The sequence below is a fragment of the Nerophis ophidion genome, linkage group LG15, assembly GCF_033978795.1.
Source record: "Nerophis ophidion isolate RoL-2023_Sa linkage group LG15, RoL_Noph_v1.0, whole genome shotgun sequence".
NCBI lineage: Eukaryota > Metazoa > Chordata > Actinopteri > Syngnathiformes > Syngnathidae > Nerophis > Nerophis ophidion.
This window is the reverse complement of record NC_084625.1, coordinates 7,654,893-7,678,166: the sequence shown is the minus strand read 5'-3', so window position 1 is coordinate 7,678,166 and position 23,274 is coordinate 7,654,893. Positions and strand designations below refer to the sequence as shown.

The window sequence follows — 23,274 nt, the reverse complement described above, 5'->3', positions numbered from 1 at the left end:
TTTCCTTGTTTAAAATTCCCGAAGATGAAGCTTTACTATGGATCAGAGCGGTCAAGTGAACATGGATCCCGACTACATGTCAACCGGCAGTTTTCGGTGAGAAAATTGTGGTAATAAGTCGCCTCTTACCGGAGATCAGCGGAGCCAGCGTCCTCCTGCCTCAGAGACTCTGGCGTCAAAACACCTGTGGCCACACCCCTCCGACCTTAATGTACTATTTAACTTACTAAAACACTACCAACACAATAGGCGGATAAGGGATTTCCCAGAATTATCCTAGTAAATGTGTCTAAAACATCTTAATCGCTCTCACTGCCCTCGCCTTTTTTTTTCTAGGCCTTCACTCTAAATTTCCTCATCCACGAATCTTTCATCCTCGCTCAAATTAATGGGGAAATTTTCGCTATCTCGGTCCGAATAGCTCTAGCTGCTGCTGGCCATGATTGTAAACAATGTTAAGATGTGAGGAGCCCTACAACCAGTGACGTCACATGCACATTGTCTGCTACTTCCGGTAAAGGTATGGCTTTTTTATTAGCGACCAAAAGTTGCGAACTTTATCGCCGATGTTCTCTACTAAATCCTTTCAGCAAAAATATGGCAATATCGCGAAATGATCAAGTATGACACATAGAATGGACCTGCTATCCCCGTTTAAATAAGAAAATGTCATTTCAGCAGGCCTTTAAGCGTGCCTCTGTGGGCGTGGCCACGGGGAAGCGCTTCCTCCCCGCTGGCCACGCCCCGTGCAAGCGCGCCCCTGCTGCGCCTCCGCACGCGAGCACTCGCGAGTGACGCCTCAGTCGAGTGCGCGCCGCCGCCGTGCCGTGCACGCGCTCTCGCCCTCCGCGTGCTTGCGTCCGCGCGCGACTCGGCCCCTCCGTGCAGGTGGAGGCATGTAGCAGCACCTGGATCTCCGTGCACGTCGCTGCTGCTTCTTCTTCCTCACCCTCGACGTCGCCCGTCCGCCTTTCCCGCCGCGAGGCTCCCGGTGGCGGGGGGAAAAGGGGATCTTTTTTTGCCCCCGTCGGGTCGAGGAGCGTTAATCCTGGCTGCCGCACGTCCGATGGTCGATGGTCGTTGAGGAAGCTTCCATCTTGAGTGCACCACCATGGCGAGCGACTCCCCCGCCAGGAGTCTGGACGAGATCGACCTGTCTGCTCTACGGGTACGACCGCGTGCATGTGCGCGCGAACACCTGTCCATCCCGCCGGTGTGCGTCTAACGTGTGTACGTGCTGCATTTCGCGTGCACGCGTGCGTGTGTGTGTTTTTATTTATTTATTTTTATTTTGTTTTTACAATGGCCGCCACTAGGCTCCTGCAGATGTGTGGCTCCACGCGCACGTACGCGCGCACGTCCCCCGTCCGAATAGAACGACGATTTCCGCCATTTCGTGATTTTGTGGTCGCGGCATCACCAGCCTCGTCTCGCGGTGACATGATTAGAAGTCCGCGCACGCGCGCTTAGTGCACAGAAAGGAGACAGCTGAGGAATGTGTGGGCGTGCAATTGCGCGTGCATGCGCGCGTCTCCTCTCCCCCCCACCCACCATTGTACCTGCAGAGCCAGGATCAAGTGTGGACTTGAAGGAGGGTGGGACTGCTGCGTGTTTGGAGCAGAGATTCTTGTAGGCCTCAGATGTCTCCAGCAGCCATGAGAAATGAGGTCACAGGCGCTGAGATGTCCTCATTTTGCTCACCTGAGCATCTTTTAGCTCCACATGCTAGGAGGACATGTTAGCATGCATGCAAGACTTTATCATCACATGGTCAATGACTTCTAGACAACTGCTGGCTAAGTCCCACCGCAAAGAGGTTTTTCAACCAATCTTGTGGCCCGTCACGACTTTTAAAGTGACCCCGTCGCGTTACTCAGTTGATCTGTCTCATTAAATATGGCCCGTCATGTGATGCAGTGTGGTCCAACACGTCATTTAAGGTGGTCCTCCCCTTTGTGTAATGTGGTCCACCATATCATGCAGTGTGTTCCAACACGTCATTTAAGGTGGCCCTCCCCTTTGTGTAATGTGGTCCACCATGTCATGCAGTGTGGTCCAACACGTCATTTAAGGTGGCCCTCCCCTATGTGTAATGTGGTCCGACATGTCATGCAGTGTGGTCCAACACGTCATTTAAGGTGGCCCTTCCCTTTGTGTAATGTAGTCCACCATATCATTCAGCGTGGTCCAACAGGTCATTTAAGGTTGCCCTTTCCTTTGTGTAATGTGGTCCACCATGTCATTCAGAGTGGTCCAACACGTCATTTAAGGTGGCCCTCCCCTATGTGTAATGTGGTCCACCATGTGATGCAGTGTGGTCCAACACGTCATTTAAGGTGGCCCTTCCCTTTGTGTAATGTAGTCCACCATATCATTCAGCGTGGTCCAACAGGTCATTTAAGGTTGCCCTTTCCTTTGTGTAATGTGGTCCACCATGTCATGCAGTGTGGTCCAACACGTCATTTAAGGTGGCCCTCCCCTATGTGTAATGTGGTCCGACATGTCATGCAGTGTGGTCCAACACGTCATTTAAGGTGGCCCTCCCCTATGTGTAATGTGGTCCACCATGTGATGCAGTGTGGTCCAACACGTCATTTAAGGTGGCCCTTCCCTTTGTGTAATGTAGTCCACCATATCATTCAGCGTGGTCCAACAGGTCATTTAAGGTTGCCCTTTCCTTTGTGTAATGTGGTCCACCATGTCATGCAGTGTGGTCCAACACGTCATTTAAGGTGGCCCTCCCCTATGTGTAATGTGGTCCGACATGTCATGCAGTGTGGTCCAACACGTCATTTAAGGTGGCCCTCCCCTATGTGTAATGTGGTCCACCATGTGATGCAGTGTGGTCCAACACGTCATTTAAGGTGGCCCTTCCCTTTGTGTAATGTAGTCCACCATATCATTCAGCGTGGTCCAACAGGTCATTTAAGGTTGCCCTTTCCTTTGTGTAATGTGGTCCACCATATCATTCAGCGTGGTCCAACAGGTCATTTAAGGTTGCCCTTTCCTTTGTGTAATGTGGTCCACCATATCATTTAGTGTGGCCCTCCGCTTTGTGTAATGTGGTCCGCCATGTCATTCAGTGTGGTCCAACACGTCATTTAAGGTGGCCCTTCCCTTTGTGTAATGTAGTCCACCATATCATTCAGCGTGGTCCAACAGGTCATTTAAGGTTGCCCTTTCCTTTGTGTAATGTGGTCCACCATATCATTTAGTGTGGCCCTCCGCTTTGTGTAATGTGGTCCGCCATGTCATTCAGTGTGGTCCAACACGTCATTTATGTGGCCCTCCCCTTTGTGTAATGTGGTCCGCCATATCATTCAGTGTGGTCCAGCACATCATTATGTGGTCCAGCACATCATTAATGTGGCCCTCCCCTTTGTGTAATATGGTCCGCCATGTCATGCAGTGTGGTCCATCAGGTCATTTAAATGTGGTCCAACAGGTCAGTTAAATGTGGCCCTCCCCTTTGTGTAATGTGGTCCGCCATGTCATTCAGTGTGGTCCGATACCGTATTTACGGTGGCCCTCCCCTTTTTGAAATGTGGTCCGCCATATCATTCAGTGTGGTCCATTACGTCATCAAACATGGCCCGCCACGTCATCAATTTGTTCTGTCACATCATATAATGTGGCCTGTAATGTCATTTAACAAGGTCCGCCATGTCATTAAATTTGGTCTGCCACATCATTTTTAATGTCATTCAATCTGGCCCGCCATGTCATTCAGTGTGGTCCAACAGGTAATTTAAAAATGGCCCTCCCGTTTGTGTAATAGGGTCCAACACGGCATTAAATGTGACCCTCCCCTTTGTGTAATGTGGTCCGACATGTCGTGCAGTGTGGTCCAACACGTCATTTAAGGTGGCCCTCCCCTTTGTGTAATGTGGTCCGACATGTCGTGCAGTGTGGTCCAACACGTCATTTAAGGTGGCCCTCCCCTTTGTGTAATTTGGTCCGACATGTCATGCAGTGTGGTTCAACACGTCATTTAAGGTGGCCCTCCCCTTTGTGTAATGTGCTCCGCCATGTCATGCAGTGTGGTCCAACACGTCATTTAAGGTGGCCCTCCCCTTTGTGTAATGTGGTCCACCATGTCATGCAGTGTGGTCCAACACGTAATTTAATTTGGCCCTTCCCTTTGTGTAATGTAGTCCACCATATCATTCAGCGTGGTCCAACACGTCATTTAAGGTGGCCCTCCCCTTTGTGTAATGTGGTCCGCCGAATCATTCAGTGTGGTCCGCCGAATCATTCAGTGTGGTCCGCCGAATCATTCAGTTTGGTCCAACTCGTCATTTAAGTTGGCCCTCCCCTTTGTGTAATGTGGACCACCATATCATTCAGTGTGGTCCATCTTGTCATCAAACATGGCTCGCCACTCCTTTTAATTTGGCCCGCCATGTCATCAATTTGGTCCGCCACGTCATATAATGTGGCCTGTAATGTCATTTAACAAGGTCTGCCATGTCATTCAATTTGGTCTGCCACATCATTTTTAATGTGATCCGCCACGTCATTCAAAGTGGCCCACCATGTCATTTAGTGTAGTCACACACGTCATTTAAAGAGGCCCTCCCCTTTGTGTAATGTGGTCCATCACGTCACTGATTATGGCCCGCCATGTCATCAGTTAGGTATGTCACATCAATTAACGTGGTCCGCCAAGTTATATAATGTGGCCTGTAACGTCATCTAATGAGGTTCGCCATGTCGTTCAAATTGGTCGCTACATCATTCTTAATGTGGTCCGCCACGTCATTCAAAGTCACCCGCCGTGTCATTCAGTGTGGTCCACCACATTATTTAATGTGGTACACTACATCATTTAATGTTGCCCAATCCATCATTTAAAGTTGTCCAACGCGTCATTAAAGGTGGCCCACCATTTCTTTTATGGTGGCTCGCTATGTCATTTAATTTGGTGTGTCACATCATTTAGCGTGGTCTGTCACATCATTTAATAAAGTGGTCCGCCACATCATTTAACGTGGTCCATCATGTCAATAAATATGCCACTGCCACATCATTCAATGTGGTCTGCTACTCTTTTATTGTGGCTCGCTATGTCATAGATGTGTGTATATATATATATATATGTCTGTATATATATGTATGTTTGTGCATGTGTGTATATATATATATATATATATATATATATATATATATGTTTGTGCATGTGTGTATATATATATATGTATATGTATGTATATATATATGTATATATACTGTCTATATGTATGTTTATATATATATATATATATATATAGACATATACACACAGTACATATACATATATCTATACACAGCATATATACACATATATATATATATATGTGTATACATGCTGTATATAGATATATACAGTATATGTATATATACTTTGTATATATATGTCTATATGTAGATATATATGTATATATGCTGTATATATGTCTATATATAGATATATATGTATTCATACTGTGTATATATATTTATCTATATATAGATATATATATATTTGTATGTATACTGTGTGTATGTGTAAATATATTTATATATATATATATATGTATGTCTATATATATTGTATATAGATATATATGTATATAGTATACATGTCTATATATATATATACTGTATGTATAAATGTATAGTATGTCTATATATATATAGTATGTATATATATATATATATATATACTGTGTGTATATGTATGTCTATATATACTGTATGTAGATATACATATACAGTATATATGTGCGTGTATATTTATATATTTATGTGTATTTATATATATGTCTATGTAGATGTGTATGTATATTTTTTGATCGATTTCTGAAAATTATGAATCGATCAGAATTGAGATAGATAAGAAATACGATTTGGATGTGAATCGATCATTTAGTGCCATGGGTCTCAAATGGGGGTACGCGTACCCCTGGGGGTACGCGTACCCCTGGGGGTACTTGAAGGTATGCCAAGGGGTACGTGAGATTTTTAAAAAATATTCTAAAAATAGCAACACTTCAAAAAACCTTTACAAATATATTTATTGAATAATACTTCAACAAAATATGAATGTAAGTTCATAAACTGTGAAAAGAAATACAACAATGCAATATTCAGTGTTGACAGCTAGATTTTTTGTAGACATGTTCCATAAATATTGATCTTAAAGATTTTTTTTTTGTGAAGAAATGTTTAGAATTAAGTTCATGATCTCTATTACAATCCCCAAAGAGGGCACTTTAAGTTGATGATTACTTCTATGTGTAGAAATCTTTATTTATAATTGAATCACTTGTTTATTTTTTAACACGTTTTTAGTTATTTTTATATCTTTTTTTTCCAAATAGTTCAAGAAAGACCACTACAAATGAGCAATATTTTGCACTGTTGTACAATTTAATAAATCAGAAACTGATGACATAGTGCTGTATTTTACTTCTTTATCTCTTTTTTTTTTTCAAACAGAAATGCTTTACTTTGATTAGGGGGTACTTGAATAAAACATGTTCACAGGGGGTACATCACTGAAAAAAGGTTGAAAACCACTGATTTAGTGTACGCGTTATTGAGGGGGTCGATTGGAATCAAGAATCGAGAATTGATTCTGAATCAAATTGCAACCCCAAAATTCGGAATTGGACTGAATCGTTAGGTCCCCAAAGATTCATACTGCTAGCAAACATAGCGACATTGTTCCAGGTTCGATCCCAGCTTCCGCCTGTTGTCAAGTCCGCTGTGTCCTTGCTCCTGATGGGTCACGGTTAGCAGCTCCCGCCATCAGTATGAATGTGGAAATAGTGTCAAAGCGCTTTGAGTAGCTTGGAGGTAGTAAAGTGCTTTACAGGTACAACCCATTTACCATTTAGATTTGCTGTTTCTTGAAGGGTTGCATTTCCTGCTTGCTAACTCCTTCTTCCTCTCATGCCTCACAGGACCCGGCTGGCATCTTTGAGCTGGTTGAACTGGTTGGGAATGGCACCTACGGCCAAGTGTACAAGGTAAGGCTTCAAACTGTTCTTTCCTCGTGTGTTGTGTATTCTCTTTAAGCTCATTCAACTGTAAACACTTCCAGGTGTGGATCTAGCTTTAGCATCAACGCTAACACAGTTGCTCTGTCTCAGTTGGCGCCCTCTCTTCAGTGCACTTCAATGTGCACACTGTGTGATTGCTGAGTATGCAAAGTTTGACAGTGTCCCATATGGAATACTGCTCAGAAATGAGGATGGTAATATGTACCTTCTTCTAAGTGGAAGTGCAAAAGTGCCTATGGCCTTTTGAGTGCATCGTTGCGTTCACACTGAAAAGTGCACTGTCAGTACCCACTTAGCACCCTGGGCTGTGGAGCGCAAAAGGGGGGACTAACATTATTAATGGGATCATATTCATAAAATCGATCAGTCGGAATCAGCTCCTTTCCCTGTGTCAACAGGTGTCCCGCGAGGTTCCGTTTTGGGGCCTTTGCTATTTTCACTGTGCATAAACAACCTCTCTTCAGTTTGTCCCACTGTTTTAATCTTTATGTGTGCATAGGATACCGTTTAAAAAAACAACTTAAGTGGCTGATTTAACCCTTGTATAATGTTCATTTTGTTGTTACTCAGCCAGTGTTTGTGGGTCTGATGGACACACAATGCCTCACAATCCAACACTTTTATGTTAAAGGCCTACTGAAATGAGATTCTCTTATTTAAACGGGGATAGCAGGTCCATTCTATGTGTCATACTTGATCATTTCGCGATATTGCCATATTTTTGCTGAATGGTTTTAGTAGAGAACATCGACGATAAAGTTCGCAACTTTTGGTCGCTAATAAAAGCCTTGCCTTTACCGGAAGTAGCAGACGATGTGCGTGTGACGTCACAGGTTGTAGGGCTCCTCACATCCTCACATTTTTTATAATCATAGCCTCCAGCAGCAAGAGCTATTCGGACCGAGAAAGCGACAATTTCCCCATTAATTTGAGCGAGGATGAAAGATTCGTGGATGAGGAAACTTAAGGTGAAGCACAAAAAAAAGAAGAAAAAAAAAAAGAAAATGCGGCGGTAGTAGGACCGTTTCAGATGTAATTAGACACTTTTACTAGGATAATTCTGGAAGATCCCTTATCTGCTTATTGTTTTAATAGTGTTTTAGTGAGATTGTAAAGTCATACCTGAAAGTCGGATGGCTGCGGTGAACGCTAGTGTCTCTGAGAGAAGCCGAGGAGCCAAGATCGCAGCTGCCTTTTTGAGCTGCAGGAGGAGGTCCCATAATCCACTGAAGTCTCCGGTAAGAGCCGACTTATAATCACAGTTTTCCCATCCAAAAACTTGCTGGTTGACGTAGAGAAACGTGTTCGCTTGACCGCTCTGTGTTAAAGCTTCACAACAGACAAAGAAACTCCGGCTGTGTTTCGGTGCTAAAGGCAGCTGCAATCCACCGCTTTCCACCAACAGCATTATTCTTTATAGTCTCCATTATTAATTGAACAAATTGCAAAAGATTCGGCAACACAGATATCCAAATTACTGTGTAATTATGCGATAAAAAGTGACTACTTTTAGCCGTGTGTGGTGCTGGGCTAATATGTCCGCTACAACCCGAGACGTCACAAACTCTTTCCGCACGTTTTTAACAAGAAACTCGGCGGGAAATTTAAAATTGTAATTTAGTCAACTAAACCGGCCGTATTGGCATGTGTTGCAATGTTAATATTTCATCATTGATATATAAACTATCAGACTGCTTGGTCGGTAGTAGTGGCTTTCAGTAGGCCTTTAAAATACTCAACAGATGTTTATCCTAATAAACATCTGTTCAGTATTTTAATACAAAAGTGTTTGATTGTGAGGCATTTAAAGCCACAAAATGCAATATTTTCTTTGCATTTTGGTTTAAAAAAAATAAATCTCCCAATAGAATGCATTAAGAAAATGTGTGATAATCGTATTCACTGTTAGAATCGGCCCTCTGGGGCCAAACATAACTGCCATGTGGCCCTGAGTGTAAAGGACTTTAACACCTCTGTCCTATATCAATGTTTGTTTAGGACACCTTATTTTAAATGTGAAACACAAATAACCAAAATGTAAATAATAAAGTTTCCACCCTTTGGCCAAAGCCAAAAAAACGACTCAGCCGGCCAAATTTGGCCCACGGGCCCCACTTTGGGCCCCTCTGGTTTAGTTTATAGGTACAAACAACAGGAGTTTTATAGTGACATATATTTTACTGCTCTTTAAATCAAATTGATTGTTCCACTGTATATTTTTAGGAAGACAATTTTATTCTTTAAATAGTCCTTTGGCTAAATCTGGTACATTTACTGCAATGTTGGTTATTATTATAATGTACCTCTTAAATATACCAATGAATAAATAAACATGACATAATGGCGGCTGAAGAGTTGTAAACAAAACATTGAAAATCCACACGCTCAGACACTATATTGGAGTGTTGACGGAAGAGCTTGTGAAAATAAAGATATTCCAGGGAGCAGACTGAGGTAAAGTGAGTTCAGGTGTCAGGCGTGATGTCGTGGACACGTAACCATTACGCCGGCGTGCAGAATGTGAGGCCTGTCGGGACCTGAGCAGCGTTGTTGTGCTGGAGGCTGCAGCAGCTGAAAAAGAAGAAGTCATGTGACGTCCACTCCGTCCCTGTGTGAGGATAGCGATTGTGTGGCAGTGTTGCAGGAAGTGAGATAAGCCCACAGAGATCGGATCGCTTCCTTTCGCCTTTTATCTTGCCACACTTTTATTGCTTAGCGCTGGCGGTGGCAGGTCGGCCCCCGCAATCTCAACCTGCATTTGACTCGTCTGGACAAAACAAGTGTTTATATACAGCACGTTGTGCTTATAGATGCAATTAGTTGATGCAATGACATAGATAAAGAGCAGATTTGGGCAAAATACGGCCCATTAAGATTTTCAATCCGGCCCGCCGGACGTTTTAAATAATTTTTTTAGACCTTTAACATCATTATGATGTGCAGGGCGGTTTTTAAATGACCTTAAGTCTTGAACTATAGCAGGGGTCTCAAACTCAATTTACCTGGGGGCCACTGGATGCAGAAATTGGGTGAGGCTGGGCCGTAAGAAAATATTTCTTAAAAAAATCTATCATGCACTTTTGAATGAATTAACCTTCTTGGATTGGCTAGCCCGCCCTAGCAACATACTTGCCGACTCCCGCGATCTTTCCGGGAAACACCCGATAATCAGTGCCCCCTCCCGACAATCTCCCGGGGCAATCATTCTCCCGGTTTTCGCCCGGACAGCAATATTTAGGCCGTTCCTTGATGTCGTCTTATCCGCTTTTCCGCCATACAAACAATGTGCCGGCCCAGTCACACATTGTATGAGGCTTCTGCAGACTCACGGAAGTGACTGCAAGGCATACTTGATCAACAGCCATACAGGTCACACTGAGGTGAGGATGTCCGTATAAACAACTATATCACTGTTACAAACATGCGCCACACTGTGAACCCCCACCAAACAAGATTGACGAACATATTTTGGGAGAAAATCCGAACCGTAACACAACATAAACACAACAGAACAAATACCCAGAATTCAATGCAGCCCTGACTCTTCCGGGCTATAATGGGGGGGCCGGGGATGTATATTGTAGCCCGGAAGAGTTAGGGCTGCATGGGACTCTGGGTATTTGTTCATTTGTGTTTATGTTGTGTAAAATGTATTTGTCATTCTTGTTTGGTGTGGGTTCACAATGTGGCGCATACTTGTTAAAGTTGTTTATACGGCCACCCTCAGTGTGACCTGTATGGCTGTTGATCAACTATGTCTAGCAGTCGCTTATTGCGTCTTTCGATGCCAAATACAACATGTGGCTTGGCTGGCACGCTGTTTGTACATGTTGTAGAGGGTGCTAAAGGCAGTGTCTCCGCGGTGCCCCCTTAATATTGTTGTTTGGGTGAAATTCGGGAGAATGATTACCCCTGGAAGGGCACTGAAAATTGGGAATCTCCCGGAAAAATGGAAGGTATACAAGTATGGCGCTATAAAACTCGCGGGCCGCACCAACATTAGATTTTCATATTAAGGTGCGGGCCGTAAAATAATGCCAATTGCGGCCCGCGGGCCGCGTGTTTGAGACCCCAGATCTATAGAAATTATGTAAATGGTCGAATTCTGCGCTTTGTGGTGTCATAGGAGTTGTTACGGTAATCTCATCATCATCATCGGCGGTCACTCGAACGAGTATGACGATCTTCCTGGTAGAGGTGTATCCTTCCATGGAGGATGCCTGTGCGAGACTTCGTTTTACGTGGGGAGACTGGAGCACAGTTAGTCACCACACGATCCTTTACAGAATCGGGTCAAGGTCCAGTGCCATGGAGTCCAAAACGACTCGGGACCCTTTTCTGCTGCAGCCTTCATCCGCCATCGCAGCCATTGTGGTAGTTCTTAAATCTACCGTCTTCCGCCTGCTCCGCCGTTGAGGTCTTCACCGTATCTTAGGGGGCAGTTAGGTACTAGGCCTCTGCCAAGGACCACCCGGGGTTAAGCTCCTAGTGCCCCAAGACCCCATAGAGCAGCCTTCCCTGCCGGATGCAATTTAACGTCAGGCCCAGGACACAAGAGTAATCTCGGTCACAGCAGCTCAGACATCATTGGACAGCATTGCTATAAATGTGTACCAGTAATCCTCTCATATTATTACATTGTTGACTATGCACTTTTTTTTTAGATTTTTGCATGTACAAATTAATGGATAAATCATACGTAAAGGTGACAAGTAAAAATTCAACTGTTTATTTTTAGCTTTACTAATATATATATATATGTGTGTATGTATGTATGTGTATATATGTGTGTGTGTGTGTGTGTGTGTGTGTACATATGAATATGTATATATATATATATACTGTATGTATATACATACATATATACATATTCATATATCTATATATATACATATTCATATATATATATATATATACACATACATATATACATATTCATATGTACACACATATATATATATATACATACATACATACCTATATATGTATATGTGTGTGTGTGTATATATATATATATATATATATATATATATATATATATATATACATATATATATGTATATGTATGTATGTATGTATGTATGTATGTACATACAATAAGGGTCCATTATGATTAACTATCTGTCTTTTACCTGGGGAAACCCTACAACTACCTCTCGGGGTCTCTCTTCAACCCACTTAATGTATTTATTTCAGTTTGCCTTTTTTTTTTTGGGCCCACCCCTATAATGGTATTCTACTTCTCTACTGGGGCGGCATAGCTCGGTTGGTAGAACGGCCGTGTCAGCAACTTGAGGGTTGCAGGTTCGATTCCCGCTTCCGCCATCCTAGTCACTGCCGTTGTGTCCTTGGGCAAGACACTTCACCCACCTGCTCCCAGTGCCACCTACACTGGTTTAAATGTAACTTAGATATTGGGTTTCACTATGTAAAGCGCTTTGAGTCACTAGAGAAAAGCGCTATATAAATATAATTCACTTCACTTCACTTCACTACTTCCAGTAAAAAAACATAATCTATTTATATCTTGACAAAAAAAACAACAAGACTTTAGGGATTTCACCATTTACGGTCCTTAATACCGTCAGAAGGTTCAGAGAATCTGGAGAAATCCCTGCATGTAAGCAGCAAAGCTGAAAACAGATAATTGAATGCCTGTGACCTTCGATCCCTCAGGCGGTATTGCATCAAAAACCGACATCAGTGTGTCAAGGATATCACCACATGGGCTCAGGAACACTTCAGAAAACCACTGTCAGTAACTACAGTTTGTCGCTACGTCTATAAGTGCAAGTTAAAACTCTACTATGCAAAGCGAAAGCCGTTTATCAACAGCACCCAGAAACGCCGCTGGCTTCGCTTGGCCCGAGCTCATCTAAGATGGACTGATGCAAAGTGGAAAAGTGTTCTGCTGTCTGACAAATCCACATTTCAAATTGTCTTGGGAAATTGTGGACGTTGTGTCCTCCAGAACAGAGAGGAAAAGAACCATCCGGATTGTTATAGTTGCAAAGTTGAAAAGCCAGCATCTGTGATGGTATGGGGGTGTATTAGTGCCCAAGGCATGGGTAACTTACACATCTGTGAAGGCACCATTAATGCTGAAAGGTACATACAGGTTTTGGAGCAACATATGTTGCCATCCAAGCAACGTCACCATGGACGCCCCTGCTTATTTCAGCCTGACAATGCCAAGCCACGTGTTACAACAGCGTGGCTTCATTGCAAAAGAGTGTGGGTACTAGACTAGCATGCATGTAGTCCAGACCTGTCTCCCATTTAAAATCTGTGGTGCAAAATGAAGCCTAAAATAGCAGAACGGAGACCCGGGACTGTTGAACAACTTAAGCTGTACATCAAGCAAAAATGGGAAAGAATTCCACCTGAAAAGCTTAAAAATATGTCTTTCACTGAGTGTTGTTAAAAGGAAAGGCCATGTAACACAATGGTAAAAAAATGCCTCTGTGACAACTTTTTTGCAATGTGTTGCTGCCATTAAATTCTAAGTTAATGATTATTTGCAAAAAATATATATTTTCTCAGTTGGAACATTAAATATATTGTCTTTGCATTCCATTAAATTGACTATAAGTTGAAAAGGATTTGCAAATCATTGTATTCTGTTTTTATTTACCAATTACACAAAGTTACACTTCACTGGTTTTGTATTTCTGGACTTTATATGTGAAAAATCCAATAAACAAATGTCATATTCCGCTGATGACAATGCAAGCACGGAGGAGCTGCTGTCCTCTTCTTTGCCACAAGGACGTAAACACATCAGCCACGACTGACATTGAGCACATCTCGTTAATATTTACATTTACAGAAGAGACTAGTGCGGAACATTACACCTGAGCACAGGTGACACATTGTCATCATTAAAACTTGTCTTTGTGCGACAGGGTCGCCATGTCAAGACTGGCCAGCTGGCTGCCATCAAGGTCATGGACGTCACAGGAGTATGTAACACACACACACACACACGCACGCTCACACACTTGCACATGTTCTCACAAGTGTGTGTATGTGTCAGGATGAGGAGGAGGAGATTAAAGCGGAGATCAACATGCTGAAAAAGTACAGCCACCACAGGAACATCGCCACCTATTACGGCGCCTTCATCAAGAAGAATCCTCCCGGCATGGACGACCAGCTATGGGTTTGTACCGTTACCTAGGGGTGGCGCAGTTACAGTGCATAGTGGAGGTGTCCAAAGTGCGGCCTGGGGGCCATTTGAGACGTGACACATTATAAAAATAATATTACAATACGAGTGCTGTCAGGTGATTCATTTTTTTAATTACCGTATTTTTCAGACTATAAGGCGCACTTAAAGGCCTACTGAAAGCCACTACTACCGACCACGCAGTCTGATAGTTTATATATCAATGATGAAATATTAACATTGCAACACATGCCAATACGGCCTTTTTAGTTTACTAAATTGCAATTTTAAATTTTGCCTGGAAGTATCATGTAGAAAACGTCAGTATGATGACGCGTGCTCGTGACGTCTCGGATTGTAGCAGACATTTTTTTCCAACCCGATCCCAGCTATAAGTAGTCTGCTTTAATCGCATAATTACACAGTATTCTGGACATCTGTGTTGCTAAATCTTTGGCAATTTCTTCAACTAATAATGGAGACGTCAAAAAAGAACGATGTAGGTGGGAAGCGGTGTATTGCAGCTGCCTTCAGCAACACAAACACAGCCGGTGTTTCCTTGTTTACATTCCCGAAGGTGAAACTTTACTATGGAACATAGCGGTCAAGCAAACATGGTTCCCGACCAGGTTTCGGTGAGAAAATTGTGGTAATAAGTCGGCTCTTACCATAGACATGAGCGGAGCCTGCTTCGTTCCTGGTGCACCTGTCAAAGAGGCAGCTGCGTGGCTTCCCTCAGAGACACTGTCGGTCACACACCTCGTGGCCACACCCCTCCGACTTTCAGGTGTGACAGTATAATCTCACTACAACACTAATAACACAATAAGCAGATAAGGGATTTTACAGAATTATCCTAGTAAATGTGTCTGATAACATCTGAATCGCTCCCACTGCCCTTGTCTTTTTTTTTTCTTCTAGTCTTTCACTCTCACTTTCCTCATCCACAAATCTTTCATCCTCGCTCAAATTAATGGGGAACTCGTCACTTTTTATCGGTCCGAATCGCTCTCGCTTCTGGTGGCCATTATTGTAAACAATGTGAGGATGTGAGGAGCTCCACAACCCGTGACGTCACGCGCACATCGTCTGCTACTTTCGGTACAGGCAAGGCTTTTTTATGAGCGACCAAAAGTTGCGAAATTTATCGTCGATGTTTTCTACTAAATCCTTTCAGCAAAAATATGGCAATATCGCAAAATGATCAAGTATGACACATAGAATGGACCTGCTATCCCCGTTTTAATAAGAAAATCTCATTTCAGTAGGCCTTTAAAATTCTTAAATTTTCTCAAAAATGGACAGCGCGCCTTATAACCGGGTGCGCCAAATGTACGGAAAAATTATTGTTGTGCTTACCGACCTCCAAGCAATTTTATTTGGTATATGGTGTAATGATTAGAGATGCCCGATAATATCGGACTGCCGATATTATCGTCCGATAAATGCTTGAAAATGTGATATCAGAAATGATCGGTATGACTTTTTAAAACGCCACTGTACGGAGTGGTACACGGACGTAGGGAGAAGTACAGAGCGCCAATAAACTTTAAAGGCACTGCCTTTGCGTGCCGGCCCAGTCACATAATATCTAAGGCTTTTCACATACACACACGTGAATGCAAGGCATACTTCGTCAACAGCCATACAGGTCACACTGAGGGTGGCCGTACAAACAACTTTAACACTGTTAAAAATATGCGCCACACTGTGAACCCACACCAAACAAGAATGACAAACACATTTCGGGAGAACATCCGCACCGTAACACAACATAAACCCAACAAAACAAATACCCAGAACCCCTTGCAGCACTAACTCTTCTGGGACGCTACTATATACACCCCCTGGCCCCCCGCAACCTCCACCACACACAACACACTTCAACCCCGCCCACCTCAACCTCCTCATGCTCTCTCAGGGAGAGCATGTCCCAAATTCCAAGCTGCTGTTTTGAGGCACGTTAAAAAAATTATGCACTTTGTGACTTCAATAATAAATATGGCAGTGCCGTTTTGGCATTTTTTTCCATAATTTGAGTTGATTTATTTTGGAAAACCTTGTTACATTGTTTAATGCATCCAACGGGGCATCACAACAAAATTAGACCATAATAATGTGTTCATTCCACGACTGTATGTATCGGTATCGTTTGATATCGATAATTAAGAGTTGGACAATATTGGACAACTCTAGTAATAAGTGTGACCAGCAGATGGCAGTCACACATAACATTTACACGTAGACTGCAATATGACGACTGTAAACAACACCAAAACTTTAAATGTTCAATTGAAAATAAAGAACATTACACACGGCGCTCAAAAAGCCGTCAAAATGTTTTTGTATGACTTTGAAGCCGCACTGCTTGATAGATTGTCGGCCCATTACGGCTACCGTAGTCAGAGATACAAGTATTACTACGGTGTGTGTAAAAAGGGCCGCAAAATGGCACCCATTAGCAGAGATATTATCTGGCGTTTTGTTTCACAATATTATGCAAAACCATTTTTTCTTACTTTCTGGTACCTGCTGATGTGTATTTGGGATCTGCATAAGTCCTAGGCATATGTTAATTATTTTGCGAAAGGAGTTTGACCCGGCAGTAATTCTAGGCAGGCGCATACAATATACCCGGCGGCAATTCACGCAAATACGGTATGCTTTGGACACCCCTGGGGTTGGAGGCTGTCCCTAATTTAGACGGGTAGACACGCATCTCTATGGCATTGAAGCTACAAACACGCAAAACGGCGTGTTGCTGCTAATAGTGCTGACTTTGGTGGTGTGCTCCAGCTGGTGATGGAGTTCTGCGGCGCCGGCTCAGTGACGGATCTCATCAAGAACACCAAAGGCAACTCCCTGAAGGAGGAATGGATCGCTTACGTGTGCAGGGAGATCCTCCGGGTGAGCTCGCAGCGCGGCGACCATACGCCGCAGTCACTCACGCACGCGTGCCGTCCTTGCAGGGTCTCACCCACCTCCACCAGCACAAGGTCATCCATCGGGACATCAAAGGTCAGAATGTGCTGCTGACAGAGAACGCCGAGGTCAAGCTAGGTGAGCAAAATGACTTTTTTAGGTAAATGAAGTTGATGATGAATTGATGTGTGTGTGTGTGTGTGCAGTGGATTTTGGTGTAAGCGCCCAGCTGGATCGCACGGTGGGACGGAGGAACACGTTCATCGGGACGCCTTATTGGATGGCCCCGGAGGTCATCGCGTGTGACGAGAACCCAGACGCCACCTATGACTTCAAGGTAGGGAGCGTGCACGTGTTTGTAAGGCGGTCCCAGGGGGGAAGTTTTTATTGGCACTTATACAAAATATAATACATTCTTTATTAAAAGTGCGGCCCGCAGCTCATTTTCTAACAGTCCGTTGCACATTTTAAAAATATTTTTACCTAAAAAAAAACATAAAATAGTGGAATAAAAGAGCAATCATGTGAAATGTAATGAGAAAAAGTAGCATTGTTGATTCTAATAACACAAAGTTATTTTCTTTGAAACTGTCATTTATCAAATAATAATAATGAATCAAAATCAAGGTTTTGAATTATTGACCTATTTAAGACAATTACTTCACATCAAATATTACACTTTGATGATACTTTTTGGGGAACATATTTTTAATTTTGTGTTTTTGCCATAATAAAACACATTTTTTTAAACAAAAAGAGCATAAAACAAACCAAAAGAACATGAAAAAGTAATAAAAACATATAATCGACGGATTGAAGTACTGAAAGTAAAAAAACAAGTATGACTTACTTTGAACACTTTAATGAGTGGGACCCTTTGGATCCCCAATAATTTTAGTGGATTTGTTTTTTACACGGTCATTGCTCAAAAAATATTAATTATTCAAAATCAATGTTATGGATTATTGAGCTCTTAAAGGCTACAATTACTTCACATCAAATATTACACTTTGAAATATCTTTTGGGGAAAAATATTGCATATTTTGTGTTTTTTCCATAATAACACATGTTTTAAACAAAAAGAGCATAAAAGAAACAAAAAAAACATTAAAAAGTATTAAAAACTTATAATTGACGGATTGATGTGCTGAAATTAAATAAGTATGGCTTATTTTTAACACTTATGAGTGGGACACTTTGGAACCCCAAGAATTTTAGTGGATTGTTTTTTTAAACTGTCATTGCTCTAAAATATTAATTAATCAAAATCAAGGTTATGAATTATTGACCTTTATAAGGTTACAATTACTTCACATCAAATATTACACTTTGAAATATGTGTTGGAGGAAAATATTGCATATTTTGCGTGTTTGTCATAATAAAACATTTTTTTAACAAAAAGAGCATCACACAAGCAAAATTAACATTAAAAAGTGATAAAAACTTATAATCGACGGATTGAAGTGCTGAAAGTAAACAACAAGTATGACTTATTTTGAACACTTATTAATGGAAACCTAGAATCCCCAATAATTTTTGTGGGATTTTTTTTAAACTGTCACTGCTCAAAAATATTAAATAATCCAAATAAATGTGATGAATTATTGACCTATTTAAGGCTACAATTACTTCACATCAAATATTACACTTTAAAATATGTTTTGGGGGAAAATATTGCATATTTTGTGTTTTTGCCATAGTAAAACACATTTTTTTAAACAAAAAGAGCATAAAAGAAACAAAAAAACATGTAAAATTAGTAAAAATTGACGGAATGATGTGCTGTAATTAAATAAGTATGACTTATTTTTAACACTTTTATGAGTGGGACCCTTTGGATCGCAAAGGATTTTTGTGGATTTGTTTTTTAAACTGTCATTGCTCAAAAAATATTAATTATTCAAAATCAGTGTTATGGATTATTGAGCTATTTAAGTCTACAATTACTTCACATCAAACATTACACTTTGAAATATGTTTTGGGGGAAAATATTACATATTTCTTGTTTTTGTCATTAAAAAACTTTTTTTGTTTTAAACAAAGAGCTAAAAAGAAACAAAAAAACCCTTTTATGAGTGGGGACCCTTTGGATCCCCAATAGTTTTAGTGGTATTTTCTTTTAAATTGTCATTGCTCAAAAAATAATAATGAATCAAAATCAACGTTATGAATTATTGACATATTTAAGACTTCAATTACTTCATATCAAATATTACACTTTGTAATATTTTTAGGGGGAAACATTTTATATTTTGTGTGTTTGCTGTATAAAAAACAAAGTTTTATTTGACAAAAAGGCATAAAAAAAAAAAAAAGAAATACATCTGAAGTTTATCTTAGGGATTTAAGGGTGAACGTAAACAAAGTATGACTTATTTTAACACTTCTTTTTGGGTCCCCAATAATTTTAAGGGGATTTTTGTTTTAAAACACTGTCATTGATCTAAAAATAATAATGAATCAAAAATAATGTTGCTATGATTTATTGACCTATTTAAGGCACCATTTAGTATACATCAAATATATTACACTTTGAAATATTTTTAGGGGGAAATAATGCTTATTTTGTGTGTTTGTAGTATAAAAAAATTAAGTTGGGTACTGTTTATCTTTGACAAAAAGGCATAAAACAAAAAAAACAGTAACAACTGACAAAAACTCATAATTGACAGATAGATCTGAAGTTTACTTAATAAAATTAAGGGTGAATGTAAAAAAAAGCATGACTTATTTTTAACTCACCTTTTTGGGTCCCCTATAACTTTAGGGGGATTTTTCTTTTAAAAGCGGTCATCGCTCTAAAAATAATAATAAATCTAAATCAATGTTGTTATGAATAATTGACCTATTTAAGGCTCTAAGTACTTCTCATCAAATATAACACTTTGAAATATTTTTAAGGGGAAATATTGCATATTTTGTGTGTTTGCTGTATAAAAACTTAAGTTTTGTACTTTTTTATTTTTATTTTATTTTTTTATTTTTTTACAAAAAGGGCAAAAAACTAACAACAGGAACAACTGATAAAAGCTTATAACTGACTGATAGATCTGAAGTTTATCTAAGAGATTTAAGAGTTAATGTAAAAAAACTAAAACTATGACTTCTTTTTAACACACTCTTTTGGGTCCCTGATAATTTAAGTGGGATTTTTGTTTTAAAAACTTTCTTTGCTCTAAAATAATAATGAATCAAAATCAATAGTGCTATGATTGACCTATTTAAGGCTCAGAATACTTCACATCAAATATTAAAATATTACACTTTGAAATATTTTAGGGGGAAATATTGCATATTTTGTGTGTTTGTCGTATAAAAAATTCAGTTTTGTACTGTTTTTTTGTTTGTTTTTACAAAAGGGCATAAAACAACAAAAAAAACAGAAACAACTGATAACAACTTATAACTTACTGATAGATCTGAAGTTTATCTAAGAGATTTAAGAGTGAATGTAAAAATACAAAAAGTATTACCGTATTTTTCGGACTATAAGTCGCAGTCTTTTCCACAGTCCAGCAGGGAGTGACACACGGCCAAACCAAAAAAAAAAAAAAAAACCCCCAAAAAATTATTATTATTTTTATTTATTTATTTTTGTATACTTTGGCCAAGTCTCACCCCCGGCCAAACTACAAAAAAAAAAATGTGACTTATTGTCCGAAAAATACGGTACTTACTTTTAACACACTCTTTTGGCTCCCTGATAATTTAAGTGGGATTTTTGTTTTAAGAACTGTTATTCCTCTAAAACATAATAATGAATAAAAATCAATGTTGCGATGATTTATTGACCTATTTAAGGCTCCAATTACTTCACATCAAATATTAAAATATTACACTTTGAAATATTTTTTAGGGGGAAATGTTGCATATTTTGTGTGTTTTTCATAGAAAAAATTAAGTTTTGTACTGTTTTTTGTTTGTTTTTACAAAAGGGCATAGAAAAAACAAAAAAAACAGGAACAACTGATAAAAACTTATAACTGACTGATAGATCTGAAGTTTATCCAAAAGATTTAAGAGTGAACGTAAAAAAACAAAAAGTATTACTTTTAACACACTCTTTTGGGTCCCTGATAATTTAAGTGGGATTTTTGTTTTAAGAACGGTCATTGCTCTAAAAATAATAATGAATAAAAATCAATGTTGCTATTATTTAATGACCTATTTCCAATTAATTCACATCAAATATTAAAATATTACACTTTGAAATATTTTTTAGGGGGAAATATTGCATATTTTGTGTGTTTGTCGTATAAAAAAATAATTTTTGTACTGGTTTTTTGTTTGTTTATTTTTTAAAAAAGGGCATAAAACAAACAAAAAAACAAACTCTCTCCAAGGTTTTTCTCAGTCATTCTCATCGACGTCCCATTGAGTTGTGAGTTTTTCCTTGCCCTCATGTGGGCGCTGAACCGCGGATGTCATTGTGGTTTGTACAGCCCTTTGAGACACTTGTGATTTAGGGCTATGTAAATATACATTGATTGATCGATTGAGAAACAACTGATAAAAACTTATAATTGACAGATACATCTGAAGTTTATCTAAATGGTAAATGATAAATGGGTTGTACTTGTATAGCGCTTTTCTACCCCTGTTTAAGGAGCCCGAAGTGCTTTGACAGTATTTCCACATTCGCCCATTCACACACACATTCACACACTGATGGCGGGAGCTGTCTTGCCCAAGGACACAACGGACGTGACTAGGATGGTAGAAGGTGGGGATTGAACCAATAACCCTCAGATTGCTGGCACAGCCACTCTACCAACTTCGCCACGCCGTCCCTAAGAGATTTAAAGGCCTACTGAAATGAGATTTTCTTATTTAAACGGGGATAGCAGGTCCATTCTATGTATCATAACTTGATCATTTCGCGATATTGCCATATTTTTGCTGAAAGGATTTAGTAAAGAACATCCACGATGACGTCGCAAGTGTGGGGGCTCCTCACATATTCACATTGTTTGTAATGGGAGCCTCCAACAAAAAGTGCTATTCGGACCGAGAAAACGACAATTTCCCCATTAATTTGAGCGAGGATGAAAGATTCGTGTTTGAGGATATTGATAGTGACGGACTAGGGGAAAAAAAAAAAAAGGAGTTAGAAAAAAAACGCAAATGCATTGGGACGGATTCCGATGTTTTTAAACACATTTACTAGGATAATTCTGGGAAATCCCTTATCTTTCTATTGTGTTGCTAGTGTTTTAGTGAGATTAACAGTACCTGATAGTCAGAGGGGTTTGTCCATGGGTGTCTTGACGCCAATGTCTTAGGGGAGTCGACGGCAGCTTCATGGACGGCACAAGCTCAGTTTTTCTCCAGTAAGAAGCGACTTTTTAACCACAATTTTCTCACCGAAACCTGCTGGTTGACATTTGGTCTGGATTCATAGTAAATTTTCACATCCGGGAATTTTAAACAAGGAATCACCGTGTGTTTGTGTGGCTAAAGATTCAGCAACACAGATCTCCAAAATACTGTGTAATTATGCCGTTAATGCAGACGACTTTTAGCTGTGTGTGTGCGTAGCGCTCATACTTCCTAAAAACGCGTGAATTCTTGCGTACACGTCATCATTACACGACGTTTCCAAGACAAAACTCCCGGGAATTTTGAATTGTAATTTAGTAAACTAAAAAGGCGGTATTGGCATGTGTTGCAATGTTAATATTTCATCATTGATATATAAACTTTCAGACTGCGTGGTCGCTAGTAGTGGCTTTCAGTAGGCCTTTAAGAGTGAACATGAAAAAACTAAAAGTGTGATTTATTTTTAACACTCTTTTGGGTCCCTGATAATTTTAGTGGGATTTTTGTTTTAAAAACTGTCATTGCTCTAAAATAATATTAAATCAATATCAATGTTGTTATGATTTATTGACCAATTAAAGGCTCCAATTACTTCACATAACTGTAATATGGACTAATAGTTCTGAAGTTGATCTAGAGATTTAAGGGTGACCGTAAAAAAAAAAAAAAAAAGACTTATTTTCAAAACTTTCATGAGTCGGGGCTTTACATCCCCAATGACTTTAGTTGGATTTTTTAAAATTTTTTTTAACATTCATTGCTTTAAAAAAATAATTAATCAACATCAATTTTGTTATAAATTATTGACCTATTTAAGGCTCCAATTACTTCAAATAT

The 23,274-nt window shown here is 40.0% G+C and overlaps 1 protein-coding gene across 6 annotated transcripts in view; it reads left to right on the top strand.

Moving 5' to 3' along the window:
* Nucleotides 1-807: 807 nt before the first annotated feature.
* tnikb (TRAF2 and NCK interacting kinase b) overlaps nt 808-23,274 on the top strand; it is a 72,938-nt gene continuing 50,471 nt past the window's right edge. For 4 of the 6 annotated variants that reach the window (XM_061921401.1, XM_061921402.1, XM_061921398.1 and 1 more), the window contains exons 1-7: nt 811-1,168; nt 6,927-6,992; nt 13,931-13,987; nt 14,062-14,187; nt 16,990-17,100; nt 17,163-17,253; nt 17,322-17,452. In XM_061921401.1, coding sequence (XP_061777385.1) covers nt 1,112-1,168; nt 6,927-6,992; nt 13,931-13,987; nt 14,062-14,187; nt 16,990-17,100; nt 17,163-17,253; nt 17,322-17,452 — 639 coding nt within the window. In that variant the 5' untranslated portion in view covers nt 811-1,111. Of the gene's footprint in view, nt 1,169-6,926; nt 6,993-13,930; nt 13,988-14,061; nt 14,188-16,989; nt 17,101-17,162; nt 17,254-17,321; nt 17,453-23,274 lie in introns of all 6 variants that reach the window. The other 2 variants (XM_061921397.1, XM_061921399.1) reach the window with 2 other exon arrangements.